The following is a 16663-nucleotide window of genomic DNA, read 5'->3' as shown; positions in this document are numbered from 1 at the left end:
GATTAGATATTTATGTTAAAGAGCAGTTGAACAGGTATACCTAATTAAGTGGCCAATATGTGTTCTTATTCTCAATTAGATAGATGAATGATCATTTAAATAGTATTTATTCTTTTTGGTGTCGGGGTGTGTGTTAAATAACAAAACAAGTTCAAATGAAAAGACATTTGAGACGTGGTTTGAAAAAAGTCTTGAAACTGTGTAATGTGAACCCATCTGTTGTGTATGCATCCATGTAAGCAATGATTGTTTCTGCTTGATTACCAACATATTTAATTTGTTGCAACAGAACACTGTGGACAAACTGCTCAAGGATACAAATCTGGCCGTGGTGATTGGTACGCGCTCATGGAAAGAGCAGTTCATCGGGGCGGTCACAGTCAGTGCAGGTCAGTGGCATCTTTGTATTTATTTATTGTTTTGTGTTTTTCTCATTTTTTTGGAGCTTCACTTGTAAATTTCTGAAATTCAGGTTTGCCTGTGAATCTTTATGCATGAAATTTATTGCACTGCATGTAATTTTATTACAAGACTTTGTGAACGTTATAATTAAGACTTGTACTTTTGAAACCAGGTATGGACACAATGTGGACTGGGAAGTGTGGTAATGTCTCTGTGTTGTAAATGGTAAATGGCCTGTATTTGTATAGCGCTTTACTGGTCCCTAAGGACCCCAAAGCACTTTACACAACCAGTCACCCACCCAGTCACCCACTGGTGATGGGAGCTACATTGTAGCCACAGCCATCCTGGGGCGCACTGACAGAGGCGAGGCTGCCGGACACTGGCGCCACCGGGCCCTCTGACCACCACCAGTAGGCAACGGGTGAAGTGTCTTGCCCAAGGACACAACGACCGAGACTGTCCAAGCCGGGGCTCGAACCGGCAACCTTCCGATTACAAGGCGAACTCCCAACTCTTGAGCCACGATCGCCCCCAAACAGAACTCTAACTTCAACAATAAACTTTTGGTGGTTAAAACTGACTAGTGTACAGTAAACGTCGCCTTGGCTCATGGATGTGAAAGATTTAAGATGCTTTAAATACTGATAATATTTTTTGATGCGTTGGGTCTTACAGGGTTAAAGCTTCATCTGATACTATGAAGCGGTCTGTGATTGGCCCAAAGTGTGATTGCACCATTTGTAGGTATTGACGTCTTCTCTTTTTTTTGCCGTGTTTGATTTACTTTCTCTGTGTCTTGGTAAACAGGTGATGAGGATGAGGGAGAGGAGCAGCGAGTGCCCAACTGCTTCGACTATTTCATGCACATATTTTGTATCTTCTGGAAGATCCTGTTTGCTTGCGTCCCACCCACAGGGTACTGGAATGGCTGGGCGTGCTTCATAGTGTCAATCACTGTCATTGGCATTTTAACAGCCATTATCGGAGACCTAGCCTCCCATTTCGGGTGCACCGTCGGCCTGAGAGACACTGTCACTGCAGTGGTCTTTGTAGCACTGGGGACTTCTCTTCCTGGTTAGTGAGGTGTTCTTGTTGTCATAGTTGTTGTTGTAAACACTCTTGTATTGCAGAAGTTTGAATTAGGAAAGTGAATGTAAGAATGTACAGCTGATTAGCCTCATTCTCTAACTTGACTGTTTTTTTTTTCCAGACACCTTTGCTAGTAAAGTTGCTGCTACGCAGGATCAGTATGCAGATGCGTCTGTGGGAAACGTGACAGGAAGTAACGCAGTTAATGTGTTTCTGGGCATAGGTGTGGCCTGGTCTGTGTCTGCCATATACTGGGAAGTCAAAGGGAAGGTTTTCCGTGTGGACCCAGGATCACTGGCCTTCTCTGTCACGCTTTTCACCATTTTTGCCTTCTTGTGTATGGGAGTGTTAATGCTTCGCCGAAGGCCGTCCATAGGTGGTGAACTAGGAGGCCCACGCGTCCCCAAAGTCCTTACCTCACTGCTGTTCTTTGGACTCTGGTTCCTCTACGTCCTCTTCTCTAGCCTGGAGGCCTATTGCCATATACAAGGCTTCTAAATGAGCACAGCTGTGGAGAGTCATGCCTGCACAATAACACACACACACAAAACTCCCACTGATAAACAGTTGCCGTCATCATTTGACATCTGCTGCCACGGTTTAGAAACATACGTATACACACCACAGATTCAACCACGGAACATCCGCTGCCGGACTGTGAAATTATTGTGACAGCACTCCTTCATTTTCACCTCATGAAGTGCAGCGACTGCTTTTTAAGAAAGCAGAATAGATGTGAAGTCGCTGGATTTTGCTTGATACCTGGAGACTCGCATCCTGGATGCCCAGGATTTGGTCGTATGTCTCCCCACACCTGTAGAGTCTGGGTCAGAGCTTATTTTACAAGATGACTATTTCAGGCGTTTATATACAGTAAGCTGCTCAGATACATAACAGTTGGAAGAACACTACTTTGCTTCATATGTTTCTCTCGCAAAAAGAGAAACTTTGTTTGTTAGTTCATTGTTGTCAGTATTCATGAATCCAGGTGATTTGAAGGAAGACTGCAGGCCACTCAGTAGCAAGTGAGCTTTTTTGACAGTCCACAGGAGAAGCAATAAGCTGCTGTTATGAAATATCTCCCACTGCTCAGTTGTGTGTCTGTGTTGCGTTAGGTGACATGAGGCACTGTTTGATGTTTAGCGCTCTGCACCTGCTTAGTTTGATCCCATTGTAGGCATTGATAATAGCAACACTACATGGAGCCAGTATTGAAATGTGAAACTGATAAAAAGTTACACGATGAATTTCTCATAAGCACCTTGTGTCTGCCATTTAGTTTGACTCCTTGAAAACAACGATTCATTCACCCCTGAAGTCTTATCTGTTTATTTATCAATGGTGTAATGTTATTGTATTTCTAATTTTATGAATTTGACTGTTATTGACAAAAGCACGTTGTAATTTATTGTAAGTTGTCATAATTACATTTAAATTTTAACTGCATGTGTCTCGATGAGGTTTGTCTTCAAGTCCACGTAAGTAAGCATGATGGTATGACTTATTGGGGTTCTACACTTACCTGTTCTGTGTTTAACAGATGCATTTTAAGTTTGTGCACCCAAAAAACATGGAAAGTGAGGTTAAAAAATATTTTTCTCTTAAAAGAAAGAAAAATCAGTACATAATATATAATTTAATATAATATAATAACATGTCATGCAGGTCGGACCTCAATTAAAGCCTAAAAAATTCACTATCTGAGATTTTAAGCAGAGCAAGATGAGTTGCTGTTGCTGGGGAGCAACTGATAACACCTCTTATTGTAGAGAAAAGTCACTGATAGCATTAAATGGTATGTGAAGAGGAATGTCAGCGTATTTTGTTTCCTTTTTTCTTTGTTGATTGATTAGAGGGAAGGTTTGTTTTACGCTATTGTTCTTTTTTTATTAAACATAGAAAAGAATGGATGATCCACTCACTGAAGAACGACAATGTCCTTATTTATTGAACCTGTGAAACATGGGGGGGGTTAAATCACCTGCGATAGGTCACATGACCAAGACCAGTGACACTAATATCCAGTGTAAACCACGTCTTATACAAGACAAAGAGTTGACAAATAATCGTCAAGTAATACATATTACCTTGGCATGGGTCAGTTAAAGATGGTGTTGACTTTGAAGACGAAAATGTTTAAATAAAAACACTTTATAAAAGACTTTCTACAACCCAGGATTCAGTAGCTTGTAGAACCATATATAGCAGCCTGAAGCAGCTGACTTTATCAGTCTTTGTTGTGGTTGTGGTTTTAGCCCACTCTTCTTTAAAGTGTTGCCTAAGTTCACTGATGCTTGCAGGCATTTGTGCCGCAGTATTTCAACAGGGTTGAGGTCTAGACTTTGACTGAGCTTTGGTTCTTTTCCTTGCTGCTGTGTTTGGGATCATTGTGCTGTTGCATGATCCAATTTGGGCCAAGCTTCAGCTGTATTACAGAGAGCCTCACATTAGACTGCAGAGTTCATCATTACTGACTGTTACCCAAGGTACCCAGGTCCTGGGACTGTAAAACAAACCCAAATGAGCAGATGTTCGTGATGTGCTGCGATTAACTTTAGCCAAACATGAAGATTTTTTTTCTCAAGCAGTCCACACCACAAACAACAGTAAAAATCGCATCTAAACTTCACAGCATCAGGAGACTCACAAAAAAATCATAGAAGTATTCATTCTGTGCATCAGATGTTTTCCTGATTGTTTACAACTTGTTAACTGCACTTATGCACAGGGGCTGCTGCTTGCTGTATCCTGCAGTTATGGCAGGTGTATCAGATGAAACTAGGTGCACGCTTCATTGGCTTTGCAAGTGATGGTGCAGAAAAAGGTGTAAAAAGGCCAACCTTTATCTGACTCATTTTCCTCACTGCATCATTCACAAGTTACAACCTGCGATTCAAGACGGTGCAGAACACGTGAGTCAATGCGAGTCACTTCTGACTGATGACTGCGATACTGGCATGAGTTGTTAAGGATATCCTGAACTTTCCTGTTGGTAAGTTCTGCTTTTTTTGCTGCTGTTAGCCAGCAACGGTGAAACTTCCTTTGAAGTGGATCAAACGTGGGAAAGAATAACTCCCCAGGAAGAAGCATCTGGCAGGACTAGGCTCAGGGAGGGGACTCCATCTGCAGCGAGGGGTTTGGGGCGAGAAAAGACAGGAGAGATAAACACGTAAAAATGATCAAGCTGTTCAGAGGGAAAGTTTGATTTTTAGGACACTTGAGTACAACATTAGCCCACTGGCTTAATGTTAGCTTATAACCAGCTGTTGTTGTTTAGCTGACTTGTTGTCAGCTGTCTTCAACTGCTGATAATAAGTGATAATTGTGATGTCGAGAATAAAACCATAGCCATATTTATTGACGTTTTCATGTTAGAGCCCTGACTCCAGGAAGAGGATGATGTTTTATCCAGATCACGCTCTGTCTTTCCTTCACGTTTTCACTTCTTTGGTGAAGGGACTCTTTTTTTCAGATAATAAAGGTATGGTTCGTCATATCTTAAATGTTAAAATTTGCTTCCACAGCATGCAAACGTGTGCAATTTCTTACTGGCCATATATTCAGTATTTAGCCATATACAAAAAATATGATCAAAGTATTCAAAATGGGAGAGCAACATGGCCACAAATCAGCACCTGCTCCTATGTATTTATAATGAATGAACATATGTCTATATGAAAATGTTTCGAAACATATAGCCATGACTGAACGGCACCATCTACTAAGTTGGACAGCACATGCAACTCCACTTGTATGCACAGCAACCTTGTGCAGCGCAACATTCAGTCTGGTTGGTGTCTTGTATTGTCAAGCTCTTGAATTGTTCAGATCCGCTATAACACGCATGCACTCAAGGAAAACTGCCCAAGGATACTTCAAAATGCAAACTGGAATACCGAAAGATTGATGCACCGACCTTCCAATTAGTAGACAGCCTGCTGAACTGACCGTATACATGCATGAGGCTGTTTTGAGATGACTTCCAAGCTGCTATTAGCAATACTTAAATACTTAAATACTATCAAATCCCAACAACAGTTGGGATTTGATAGTGGATTGTTTACTTTATTTATTTGAATATTTTACACTAAAGGAAATGTGTTTATCTTGTTACTGTATATCTTTATTTTTCTGTCTTGTAACTGTCCTAAACACTGGACTCCTGTTGAGAGTTACATTATTGCTGCAACAAAATCTTACTTGCGATGATCCAAGGCAAGGGTTCTCATTGTGTAGCCTGCAGGCAAGGAACCACAGTAATGTTTCGTGCAGTCTGTGAGTGCCACGAGAACAGTGTGCAAAATTGTACATTTTATCCATAGCTCAACAACAGCCTCAAATATTTAATGCACATCCATTTGATGTGAGAAGTTTTAATTAATAGGTGAAACGTGCACATTTAAGCTGATTTGTTTCTCACATCTGTAACCAGATAAACATAAAAAAGACAGAAGAATAAATCATATCTTCTTGTGTGTCTATGTGAGTGATATTATGAAATGACAAAAGTGGAAATAATATTTTCAAAGCAAATACAGAATGCCTGCGATTTTCATAGAATTATTTTCCAGGTCAGTAATAAGGACAAATCTACCATAAGCTGGTAGGTATTGGTACATAGAAAATTGCCAGAAATGAGCAAATAAGTGTTTAATCCTCAAAATTCCCCAGTGGAAACTGTACTTGGTGTTTCACACCCTGTTTGAATTCTACTAAAATCATGTGGTATTCAGCAGGCCCTAAAATTCTAATAAAACCTCAGACATAACAAGACATAATATATATCACTCATTATTCATTTGTCAAGAACTAAAGCAGAACAAAGAAGCATTTGGAAGTGCATCCTTGCTACTTTTATAAGAAGAAGAGAGTAAATAACACCTAAGTGCTGTTAATCAGATACACTTGATTAATCTTCATCAATAATCTTAGTTGCTGCCCATCAGTTTGGCAAGGGTTACATGGACAATTCGAAGTCCATCATTATTATTAAGATTATTCACAAGTGAAAATTATTTAAGAGAGTTGCCAATCTTCCCAGGACTGGACGTCTCATCAAATTCACCGCAGGGTCGTCCCATGGAGTCCTCAGTTACTATAATAACCCCCCAGTTAGCATTCTTTTATGTTAGCTTAAAACCTGTCTGTCTTGCCTGGAATTATTTCAGAGCTTAGAGGCAAAATCCACATCTGTGTGTGTGTGTGTGTGTGTGTGTGTGTGTGTGTGTGTGTGTGTGTGTGTGTGTGTGTGTGTGTGTGTGTGAGAGCATCTCCCTAAACCAACCTGCACAGAAGGAGCATATGGTGACAACTTTGTATGTGCAGTGAAGGTCAGGAGGCTCCTCCTGGTGGCTGAAGAGTATGTTGGAGGGCAGTTATAACTGTGTTCTCTGGGTGTGACGCGCTGAGAGCAGTTGGGTTGTCTGAACAGATTTGTCTGATGTCCACTCGCAGCTGTTCCAGGAGTGCCGGAGACACTGCCCTGTGAAATGGTGAAACACAGATTCTATCATTTTGGAAATAGAAAAAAACCCTGTTGTTTTATTTTCTAATGTTTCTAATTAAACCCACGGTTTTGTAGGCAGAGGACAGTTACAGGCACCATCATTTACAGTAATGTTTGGAATGATGTCATCAGGGGGCGTTGCTCTTGAAACACTGGCAGCTTAGCCCAGCCCTGTAATTGTTTGGATTTTCACTTGATAAAAATACCTTTTTAAAGATGTTTAGTATATTTGATAGTAAAATCAGGTCAAACTGTCTCACAGCTCCTGCTTTTACTGTGTTATAATTAAACTTTGTCATCTCTGTCTTATCTGTTCTCCTCTTCTTCCCCTTTCCTGCTCTCCTGGTGTCTCATCAGTCTGCTGCACTCTTAATCAGAGCTGCACTCTCCTCCTGTTCTCTCTCCTGTCCTGGTTGTAAAAAGAAAGCATCACCCTGAGCCAACCTATGCAAATCTCACATACTTTAAATCTGAAAGGAAAACAGTAAGTACTTTAATACTCACTCTCAATACTTAGAGAGAACAAAATGCACAGTGGAATATTATCAGTCATGGATTAGCCTCCCCAGCTTCCAATACTCACAGCTCCTTCATTGCTGACCATTTTGAGTCAGAATAAATGAATATTAAGACAATTAGGCTGCATAACACTGTATCCACACAAGTGTTTTATAATTACAAATACGTGCCATAAGTATGATACATGCGATTAGCAAAGAACCATTTTCATGGTCTTAGAGGACGCACGTTATGTATAATACATAACAGTAATATTACAGCTGAATCTGATGTTTTCACAGTGATTGGCTGAATATGCTCCATGGATGCATATTTCCATGAATGATATAGTTCGGTTTTCTCCCATAACATTAACGTGGTGTGGCTTGCTGCAGTACAATTCTAATTCTAATTGCACTGTTAACCTTTGCTGTATTTTTCACAGTAAAATACCACAAAATGCCCAGTAACTTACCTGAAAACATTTCTACAGTTAATTACTGTAATTTGCTTTGCATTATGGGTATATTAAGGTTTTTTACATTTACTTACTGTATTTTTTAAAATTGCGGTAGTAGTTATACCTACCGTTAACACATTAGCAGTAGTGCTACTGTATTATGTGATTTGAATGGTTCATCATACTGTTTGTGTATTTTTACTCTTTCAGTGGTTGGTTGCAATAGTGCATTACATTTTAACTCTTTCACTGCCAACCATTTCCAGATTTTCCTCCAACCTATGCCATTTGTCAGTATGATACCAGTGAAAGTATTATGGTTTTGACTTTTTAGGGGACTTGCCTGTGTGTAAGGTTCAAGAATTCTGATCATCTAATCTGCTGCATGCAGTTGTATGCACATGCACAGCTGCTGCAAATGTGTGCTTGTCACTGCGTTGCCAAAGGCGAACTTCAGTCAGTGGAGAATATTGTAATAATTTGGTGGAGGCTTCTCAGTCGAGCAGTAACTGAATTGCTCATTTACATGTACAGAACTCTTCTGGGAACTAGTCAACCCAACTTAGTGAAACACACACTGAATGCATGCTGGCCCCGCCCACCAACCTATCTCTACCAACCACCACTCCATATCCTGACTGACATGACCTGTGATCCAGTGATTGACAGGAGAGGAAAGACAGTCCAACTTTGTTAACTCTTCATTACGATATGCTCGAGAGGACAAAAGATTTTGCACCTCGTTATTGTTGGACCTCTGTGTGGAAACTGCAAACGGGACGTCATAAGGTAATGCAAAGGACTCTCCTACCTAACATACTCGTTTATTAATTTTTAAGAGCATATATATTTTTTGTGTGTGTGGGGGAGAGGGGGGGCTTAAATTCGGTGTTAGCTTGGTCGAAATAGCACATTAGCTGAATTATTCTGGAAAAAATAGGTTGTGTGTGTTTTTTTCTTTTCTTATTCAAATAAATATTTAGATATATATTTTCCACGGGGAGGGGCGAGGAACACAGGCGCAATGACAGTCTTTGTCTTTTTCCCGCCGAGTGTGGTGCATTGTCCTCCTGCGCTTCTGTTCTATGACTTTTGAGAAGCTGGCCATGCTAACAGTGGGACATTTAGCTTCAGCTAAAGCAGCAGGTAAAAATACACATTTAATGAGAATAATGTAAGACAACTTTTTTTTTTTGGAAATTTAGAGACTGCTAAAACAATCTTATCCAGTTTTGAGCTTGCTCATGTAGGTTAGCCTGCTTTATTTAATTTTGTGTGAGCTGCAGTACACAACATTAAAAAGTTAATATAACGTTAGGTTGGTGGCGCGAGGAACTCCAACCTAAGTTTAATATTTATTATTTTTTTAAGTGGGAAGGGGAGCATGTTTTTTTTCCTTTAATACAACGTCTTCCAGGGTCTTTTTCATATGAAAACCATGTAACGTCTGTGTTAGGTTGGTCAAAAGGGAATTAGTTGAATTATTCTGGAAAAGATGGGTTGTGTGTTTTTTTTCTTTTTTTTACTTATGTAAATATATTTTTCAAGGGTTAAATAAATGCAACATTAAATTAACAGTTGTCTCTCTGTCTTTTCCCGCCCAGTGTGGTGCATTGCTGTCCTCCTGCCCTTGCTGGCCGCGCTGACAGTGTGATGTAGCCTCAGTTCTTTGACAGACAAGACAAAACAGCAGGTAAAAAGACATATTTAGTGAGAATAAAGGTAGACAACATTTTTTTGGAAATTCAAATTCAGACACATGCAGCCATGTACAGGTGTAAATTTTGTGGTGTTTTTTGTTCAGAATTAAGACAATTTTGTTATCATACGAAGAAACATCAGCACACAGCTAATTATCGATTCACATGTGGAATAGAGCAATGTCCTTCTTCCTATCGAACATTTTCTGCATTCAGATCCCATATGCACAGGAACCACCGCTATCGCAGGGCTCAGACTAAACACACCCATTTTAAAGGAAATCTTGCTTGTGGAGTTGAGGCATGTTTCTATGTGGCAGAGAATTTTTCAGCATTATGCACTCATTTGAGATTTCATATTAAAGATGGCAAGAAAGTTGTCTGTCCTTATGATGACTGCCACAAACATTTCAGAGTGCGCTCATCTTTTGCCACACATTTATCCAGGAAACATAAGCCGGTGATAACAACTCAGGTGTCAACTCTCCCCGAAAATATAGACTGTACTCAGCCTTCTGAGGAGACTCTGACTCCAACTCCATGTGATCATCTAGAGGAGTGTGATAATCAACAAGAGACATTTTTACATAATTTGGCTCTTTTCTACCTGAAAATGCAAGCCAAGATGCTGTTGCCAGCGAGCACAATACAATGTATTCTTGATGGATTTCTGCATGTCCATAGCACTTCTATGGCAGATGTTTTTGACAAGTTGAAGGGCAAGCTTTCTGAGCTAGACATACCACAAACTGAGATAGAAATGATTATTCAAAATCTCTCTAAAGAGGATGTCTTCACAATATACAACAAAGGAATACTCAGATCTGACAAAACAAGGAGAACATTTTACAAGCAGTATTTTGACTATGTTGAACCCACCCAGATTTATCTGGGAAGTGATGCTGCTGGAAAGGAATGCTTTTGCCAGTACATTTCCATCAAAGAGACATTAAAATCACTCCTTAGACAGTCAAGTGTTAAAGAGCAATATCACCAATCCAAAAATCATACCTCTTCCAACATGGTTGTAGAGGATGTGGCAGATGGAAGAAATGTGAAAGAAAATGCTCTGTTAAAAGACAATCCTTCTTCATTGTCCATCATCCTTTACCAGGATGGATTTGAGGTTGTGAATCCTCTTGGGTCAGGGAAGAAAAAACATAAAGTTTTGGGGGTTTACATGAGTCTTGGTGAGGTCCAGCCACACAATCGCTCTTCAGTTGATCCCATGCAGTTGGTGATGCTGTGCAGAGAAAGGGACTTCAAGACATTTGGTCAGGAGAAAGTTTTCTCAAGTATTATCACAGACCTTAAAGATCTAGAAGATACAGGGATTGAGACAGATGATGGAAATACCCTCAAAGCGGCCTTGATTTCCATTTGTGGAGATAATCTTGGTTCACACTGCTTAGGTGGTTTCACTGAAAACTTCAGTTGTAGTACGCATTTTTGTAGATACTGCTTGATTGAAAGGACAGACTTTGAAAAGACACCACTAAAGCTTGGTCCAAAAAGAACCATCACTGGTCACAAGGAGAGTGTACAACAGCTATCCACCACTGACCAAGACATGGTACAGGGGGTAAAGTTTGACTCACCTTTCAATTCTCTGAAATATTTTCATGTCTGTACTGGGCTTCCCCCATGTTTGGGTCATGATTTATTTGAAGGTGTAGTCTCTAATGACTTGGCATTGTACATCAGTCATTTAGTGAAACAGGAAAAGCATTTCACTTATGCACAACTAAACAGGTCGATCACACAGTTTAAATACTCAGGGAATGATAGTCTCAGTAAACCATGTGAGGTTAAGGAGTGTGGCAAAAAACCTTCTGGTTCTGCAGCACAGAACTGGTGTCTGTTGCGACTGTTGCCATTGTTGGTTGGTGACAGGATAAAAAATCCTGAGGACAGTCAGGTCTGGCAACTGTATCTACAGCTCAAGGAAATGGTTGAGCTCATATGTGCTCCCAAGATCCATCATGACCAGATTGCATACCTTAAGATAATAACAGAGGAGTATGTTCATTCAAGACACACAATTTTCCCTAATCACCCACTCAAGCCCAAGCATCACTATTTACTGCACTATAGTGACCTCTTTTTGCACTTTGGGCCTCTTATTCGCTTGTGGACTCTCCGGTTCGAGAGTAAGCATTCGTATTTCAAGGAATGCGCCCGGAAACTGCACAACTTTGTTCACCTTTGTAAAACACTGGCAGAAAGGCACCAGCTGCTTCAGGCGTACCTCAGCAGTGGACCATTGTTTGCTCCAGCAGTTCAAGCAGTTGGTGAAACTAGTGAATATGATGAGCAGTTGTACAATGGTCTAATTCAGGAGTCTGTCAGGACAGCTGGCTTGATGAAAGAAACAACGTCAGAGGTATCAGCAGTAGTTTACAAAGGAACAAAATATTGCAAAGGGCTTGTTGTTGCTATGGGTCATGATGAATGTGGCCACATCTTTGGAAAAATCTCAGTGATCCTCATCAGTCACAAACAAGTACACTTTGTTTTGGACATCCTTCAATCTGTGATACTGATCAACCTTGGACTTCACTGTCTACACAATTCTGAAAAAAGATTCATATGTGTTCAAGCAGACAGTTTGTTTGATTACTACCCTCTGCCAGTGTATATCGCTTCAGGTTTAACCGTTGTATCTTTGCATCATTCAATATCATCCTCTTAATTCATTGCAGATATGGACAGTGGCAGCCTACATCATGAAATTAACCTGGCATTACCTGACCTGCATGAAGAGACAAAGAGGGCAGTTATTGAGCACCTGACAGACATTATTGGTGTTAGAAACAGAGAAGATCTCCTGTTTGTTGAGCCTGATGATATCAAGCCTTTCTTGACACCAATTCAAAGTCGAAGACTTGTTCAAGTATTCAGAAAAGGTGAGAATGCATTAATGTCATAAATGGTTGCAGTCCTATCTTGAAAATAGTTGTAAATTAGTTATTTTGAGAGTTATTTTGAAATTGTTATAGCTTTCAAAACTAAAACTAGCTTTCATTGCCATTGGTATTATTTCTCCAACACTCTTGCTTTTGTGTCTTATATAAGAGTATTACTCAATAAATACTCCAAAAAACCCATCTGTACATAGTTAATGTGGAATTGTTCTGCTGTGTTTATGTGTGTGTGTGAATATCGACGACCAAGTGGAGTCTGGCTCTTCAAACAACCCAAAGGAACCTGAAACCACCTGCTCAACAACTGTGCAAATGCCACTACAGGGTAATTCACTCTGTTCTGCACAAGCATCAGGTCAACTCCCTTCCACACAACCAAATGTAAGCAACACCTCCTGGATCAGCAATTTTTCAGTTCCCTGGGAGAAGATGCCAACAAGACTTTCACAGGCCTTGGCAACTGGTGGAATGGCTCACCCAGAAGACAGGAGAATAATGATTAGGACTATTGTAGAAGGAATGCGAGTACACTGCCCCAACCCTAACAGAGCTGCTTGTGGGGAGGTAGCTAGAGCTATTGTATCTAAGTATCCCGCTACCTTTGCAGATAAGACTGCAGAAGGTGAGCAATTAGGCTGTGGTTATTATTCCCTACTCAAACAGCTTAAAACAAGAGTTGAACATGTAAATAGAGACAATGTCAGCAGCAGAATCCGGCAGCCAAGGAAAAGGTCTACCAGGGAAAACAATGAGGGTGATGTTGCCATCAAAAGGGGGAGATCTGAACTTGATAGCTATGGTTGCATCAACTGGCAACCCACAACCCTACCAGAAGGAGAAACGAGTGAAACTTTGGAGACAAAAAGACAGACTATGTCAACTGTCTTCAGATCAGCAGGTCCTCAAGCAATTGAAACAACAGATGTAAATACTTATATGTCTTTGACTTATATTTACCAGAGGCACATGCTTAATTCTTGGCCTGCTCCCACCTTATGTGAGGTTCAAGAGCATTGGCCATTTCTTTTTACTAAAAGAGGCCTCTGCACTCACTTCCACACACTCACAGATATTGAGGTAGAGACACGTCTCAGTGAAGCCCTTCTTACGAAAGGAAGGAGAATTTTGAACTTCTTTCAAAGCCAGAGACTTCAGTGGAACAAGGAGATTGAACATCTGCTACGTGAGTGCGACAGTGCAAAGCTGAACCACAACCAGATCGCCACAGCAGCCATCCTCCTTCTGATGAAGTACTTCCAAGAAAAAGAGGACTCAATCTTCATCTTGGCTGACGTAATTATATTTAAAATTTTACACATGCACTCTCAATACTGTCAACATAAACAAAGGAAAATATTTCAATGATTTTGGGTATCATCATTCAAATCAGTTCATTTTGTGTTTTAAAGGCTTTTTCCACCAAGATGTCTGTTGAGAGAGAGATGACCTTACCCATCACACCAAGGGTAATAGCGCTTGGTAAGTAAATAGTTTCAATCCTGTTGTAATATTTTTGTAAAAAATCTATGTAATTATTGTGGTATTTGTACCCACAACAACTTACTTAACAGGGGTTTGTCTGTTTTATATTGTATAAAAATAGAATACACACAGTTTGCTGCTGTTTCTCTTATTATTTATTATACACAATGACCAACAGGAAAAAACAGCCTAACACTTCAGCACAGGCCAAAATGCAAAGACAAAAGGCAGTTTTTTCCTGTAATTGATCATAATTTTCATTAGATAATAAATAATAAGAGAAATAGCAGCAAACCGTGTGCATTCTATTTTTGTACAGTGTGAGGCCTGCTATCCAGCATTCTTGTGGAAACCTTATTTGTAAGGGTGAGCACATTGTCTTATTGAACTCTTGTCTGTTTTTAGGGAATAATTTCATGTCTGCAAGCCGCTGGATGATCAGTTTGGAGGGCAAGGTATTTTATGAGCCTGAGCAGATGCATGACTTTGCCAGCACCCTTGCTGTCTTCTTTGCGTCATACTACGTTTTCAACCTTGAGTATCAGGAGTCAGCGTCCATCACACTGGAGATGATACAGAGGTAAATACTTTACACCATTTAAGAATGAAATATATGTGATAGCTTGACTACAGTTGCAGAAACATATAGGTGATTGCTGTAACGTATGTTTTAATTTTGAAATTAAAGCAGCCTTTTTTCTGTTAAAAGGTTCTTTGTGAGGATCAATCCAGACATGGGAACAAAATGCCCTGCAAAACTTGGTACAAGCCGCAAGACAGGTCGTGTCGTAAAGAGGAAAGTTACAAGCATCTGCCCTCGGATCACCACCTTCCTCCAGCGGCTCTCTGAGTTTGAATGGAGGACTTCCAACTAGGTAAGAACAGAGATGATAATATCTTTTACATAGCTGATAATTATATACATACTGTACACACATCCATACAACAGTATGAATGATCTCAGACAGATGTGAACAAGTGAATAACCTGAGCAAACATGAATATTGATTATGTGTCTTTGACAGGTGGTGATGAAGACTACGCTGAACCCGACCATCCTGGTAACGGAAATCTAAATCCCATGTCACATTCTATTTCCTGGGACCCACTGATTACATTTTGTAAATGAGTTTTGTTTTACAATTGTAATAGTTTATTTAATGTTCATGCTGGTGGGTTTGTCCTGTTTTTAGTGGAATGAAAAACTGTTTTCCTTAAAAAAATCAGACAGAAAGGTGAAGGACTGTGTAGTTTTCATGTACGCTTCTATTTATTTTGGTTATTGGCATTGTTTTTATTCAGTTGAAAAATGTTTTTCTTGTTAAAAAAAAATATCAACAATAAATGTTGGTTTAATTCACTATTCTGAGACTACTTTATTGAATTATATTGTTTTTTGTAAATGTTCTTATATTGAATATGAATGTTAATATTATTTTATATGCTGTAAAACACAATTACAGTCTAAACAAATTATACTGTACACAATTACAGTGTTATACCATAAACCACATTTGCAGTACAGTGATACTATAAAACGTAATCACGGTAAGTCTTTCTAACTGTAAACCACGTTTACAGTAAAGCTGTTATACTGTAATATATGTTTACAGTAAAGTGGTTGAACTGTAAAACATCACAACAGTAAAGATACTGTAGATCAGTAATTACAGTAACTTACTGGCAATAGTGTTGCCAGTAAGTTACTGTAAAAATACAATAAAATGTCTAACAGTGTGCATTTTTGTTGTAACCCACACCTAATTTGTTTTTATTTTGTTATCCTCCTTCATTCACTTTATTTTGCTGTCTCTGTTTTTCTGATGGGGACGTTACTTTGCAACCAAACATCCAGAGATATTAATGAAGGAAACGCTCTTTTCAATTCACACATCTTTTCATTCCAAATCCAAGACCTTAACTGGTGAAAAGGGCAAATTTAACCCTTCCACTAATATATTTTATAATTGCTTGATTATTTCTATTCATTTTTTTCATTAATGTGCTGAATTTAAATGTTGCTGCTGGACTTAGAGTATTGTCTTTTTTCCCTTAGGGCATCTTTGTATGTAAAAGCAGAGAATGTGAGTCCTGTAGCTCAGATAAATGTCTCCATTTCACAACACAGTTTACTGTTGCTGAACTTTCAACAGTGGCTACAACATTCACACATCTGGAACTTCTAGTACTGAACATGTGAATTATTTTGATCGATTATTTAGATAGATACTTACACTAATATTGGCCCAAGAAACATCCCAAATAGACCAAATCTGATGATGCCATAGCCCCGACACTACATACTGCCCTCTCGCACCTGGAGAAGAGAGACACATATGTGAGAAGGCTGTTTGTAGATTAGAGCTCAGCATTCAATACCATCGTTCCCTTGAAGGAAACTGCAGGATCTAGGACTGAGCAGCTCTCTCTGCAGCTGGATCCTCAACTTCCTGTCTGACAGACACCAAGTGGTCAGACTGGGCAGCATCACCTCATCCCCCTTCATAATGAACACTGGTGCTCCACAGTGGTGTGCACTGAGCCCTCTCCTGTACTCACTCTACACCTATGACTGCACGGCAACTAGCAACTCCAACAT

At 39.7% G+C, this 16663-nt stretch overlaps 2 protein-coding genes across 5 annotated transcripts in view; both read left to right on the top strand.

The window, feature by feature from the left end:
* slc8a2a (solute carrier family 8 member 2a) overlaps positions 1–2940 on the top strand; it is a 28218-nt gene extending 25278 nt beyond the window's left edge. For all 3 annotated transcript variants that reach the window (XM_085469521.1, XM_085469519.1, XM_085469520.1), the window contains 3 exons: positions 290–389; positions 1213–1479; positions 1616–2940. In XM_085469521.1, the coding sequence (XP_085325647.1) occupies positions 290–389; positions 1213–1479; positions 1616–1992 (744 nt within the window). In that variant the 3' untranslated portion in view covers positions 1993–2940. The remainder of the gene's footprint in view (positions 1–289; positions 390–1212; positions 1480–1615) is intronic.
* Positions 2941–8415: 5475 nt separating this feature from the next.
* LOC146699686 (uncharacterized) lies at positions 8416–15427 on the top strand. 2 transcript variants are annotated; one of them, XM_085469517.1, is made up of 8 exons: positions 8423–8747; positions 9563–9651; positions 12361–12564; positions 12833–13875; positions 13992–14061; positions 14470–14644; positions 14774–14939; positions 15090–15427. In XM_085469517.1, exons 3-7 carry the CDS (start codon positions 12363–12365, stop codon positions 14937–14939), a joined length of 1656 nt encoding a protein of 551 aa, XP_085325643.1. In that variant the 5' UTR covers positions 8423–8747; positions 9563–9651; positions 12361–12362; the 3' UTR covers positions 15090–15427. The 2 variants fall into 2 exon arrangements, with proteins under 2 accessions (XP_085325644.1, XP_085325643.1); XM_085469518.1 differs by lacking the exons at positions 14774–14939; positions 15090–15427 and having other exon boundaries at positions 8416–8747; positions 13992–14048; positions 14470–14573.
* Positions 15428–16663: the final 1236 nt, after the last annotated feature.

Source organism: Copadichromis virginalis, linkage group LG10 (assembly GCF_057382275.1).
Source record: "Copadichromis virginalis isolate Kocher_CV1m ecotype Utaka linkage group LG10, C_Virginalis_male_GT1.1, whole genome shotgun sequence".
In the NCBI taxonomy this organism is placed as follows: Eukaryota; Metazoa; Chordata; class Actinopteri; order Cichliformes; family Cichlidae; genus Copadichromis; species Copadichromis virginalis.
Note: the sequence above shows the minus strand (reverse complement) of the source record. Positions and strands in the feature narration are given on the sequence as shown.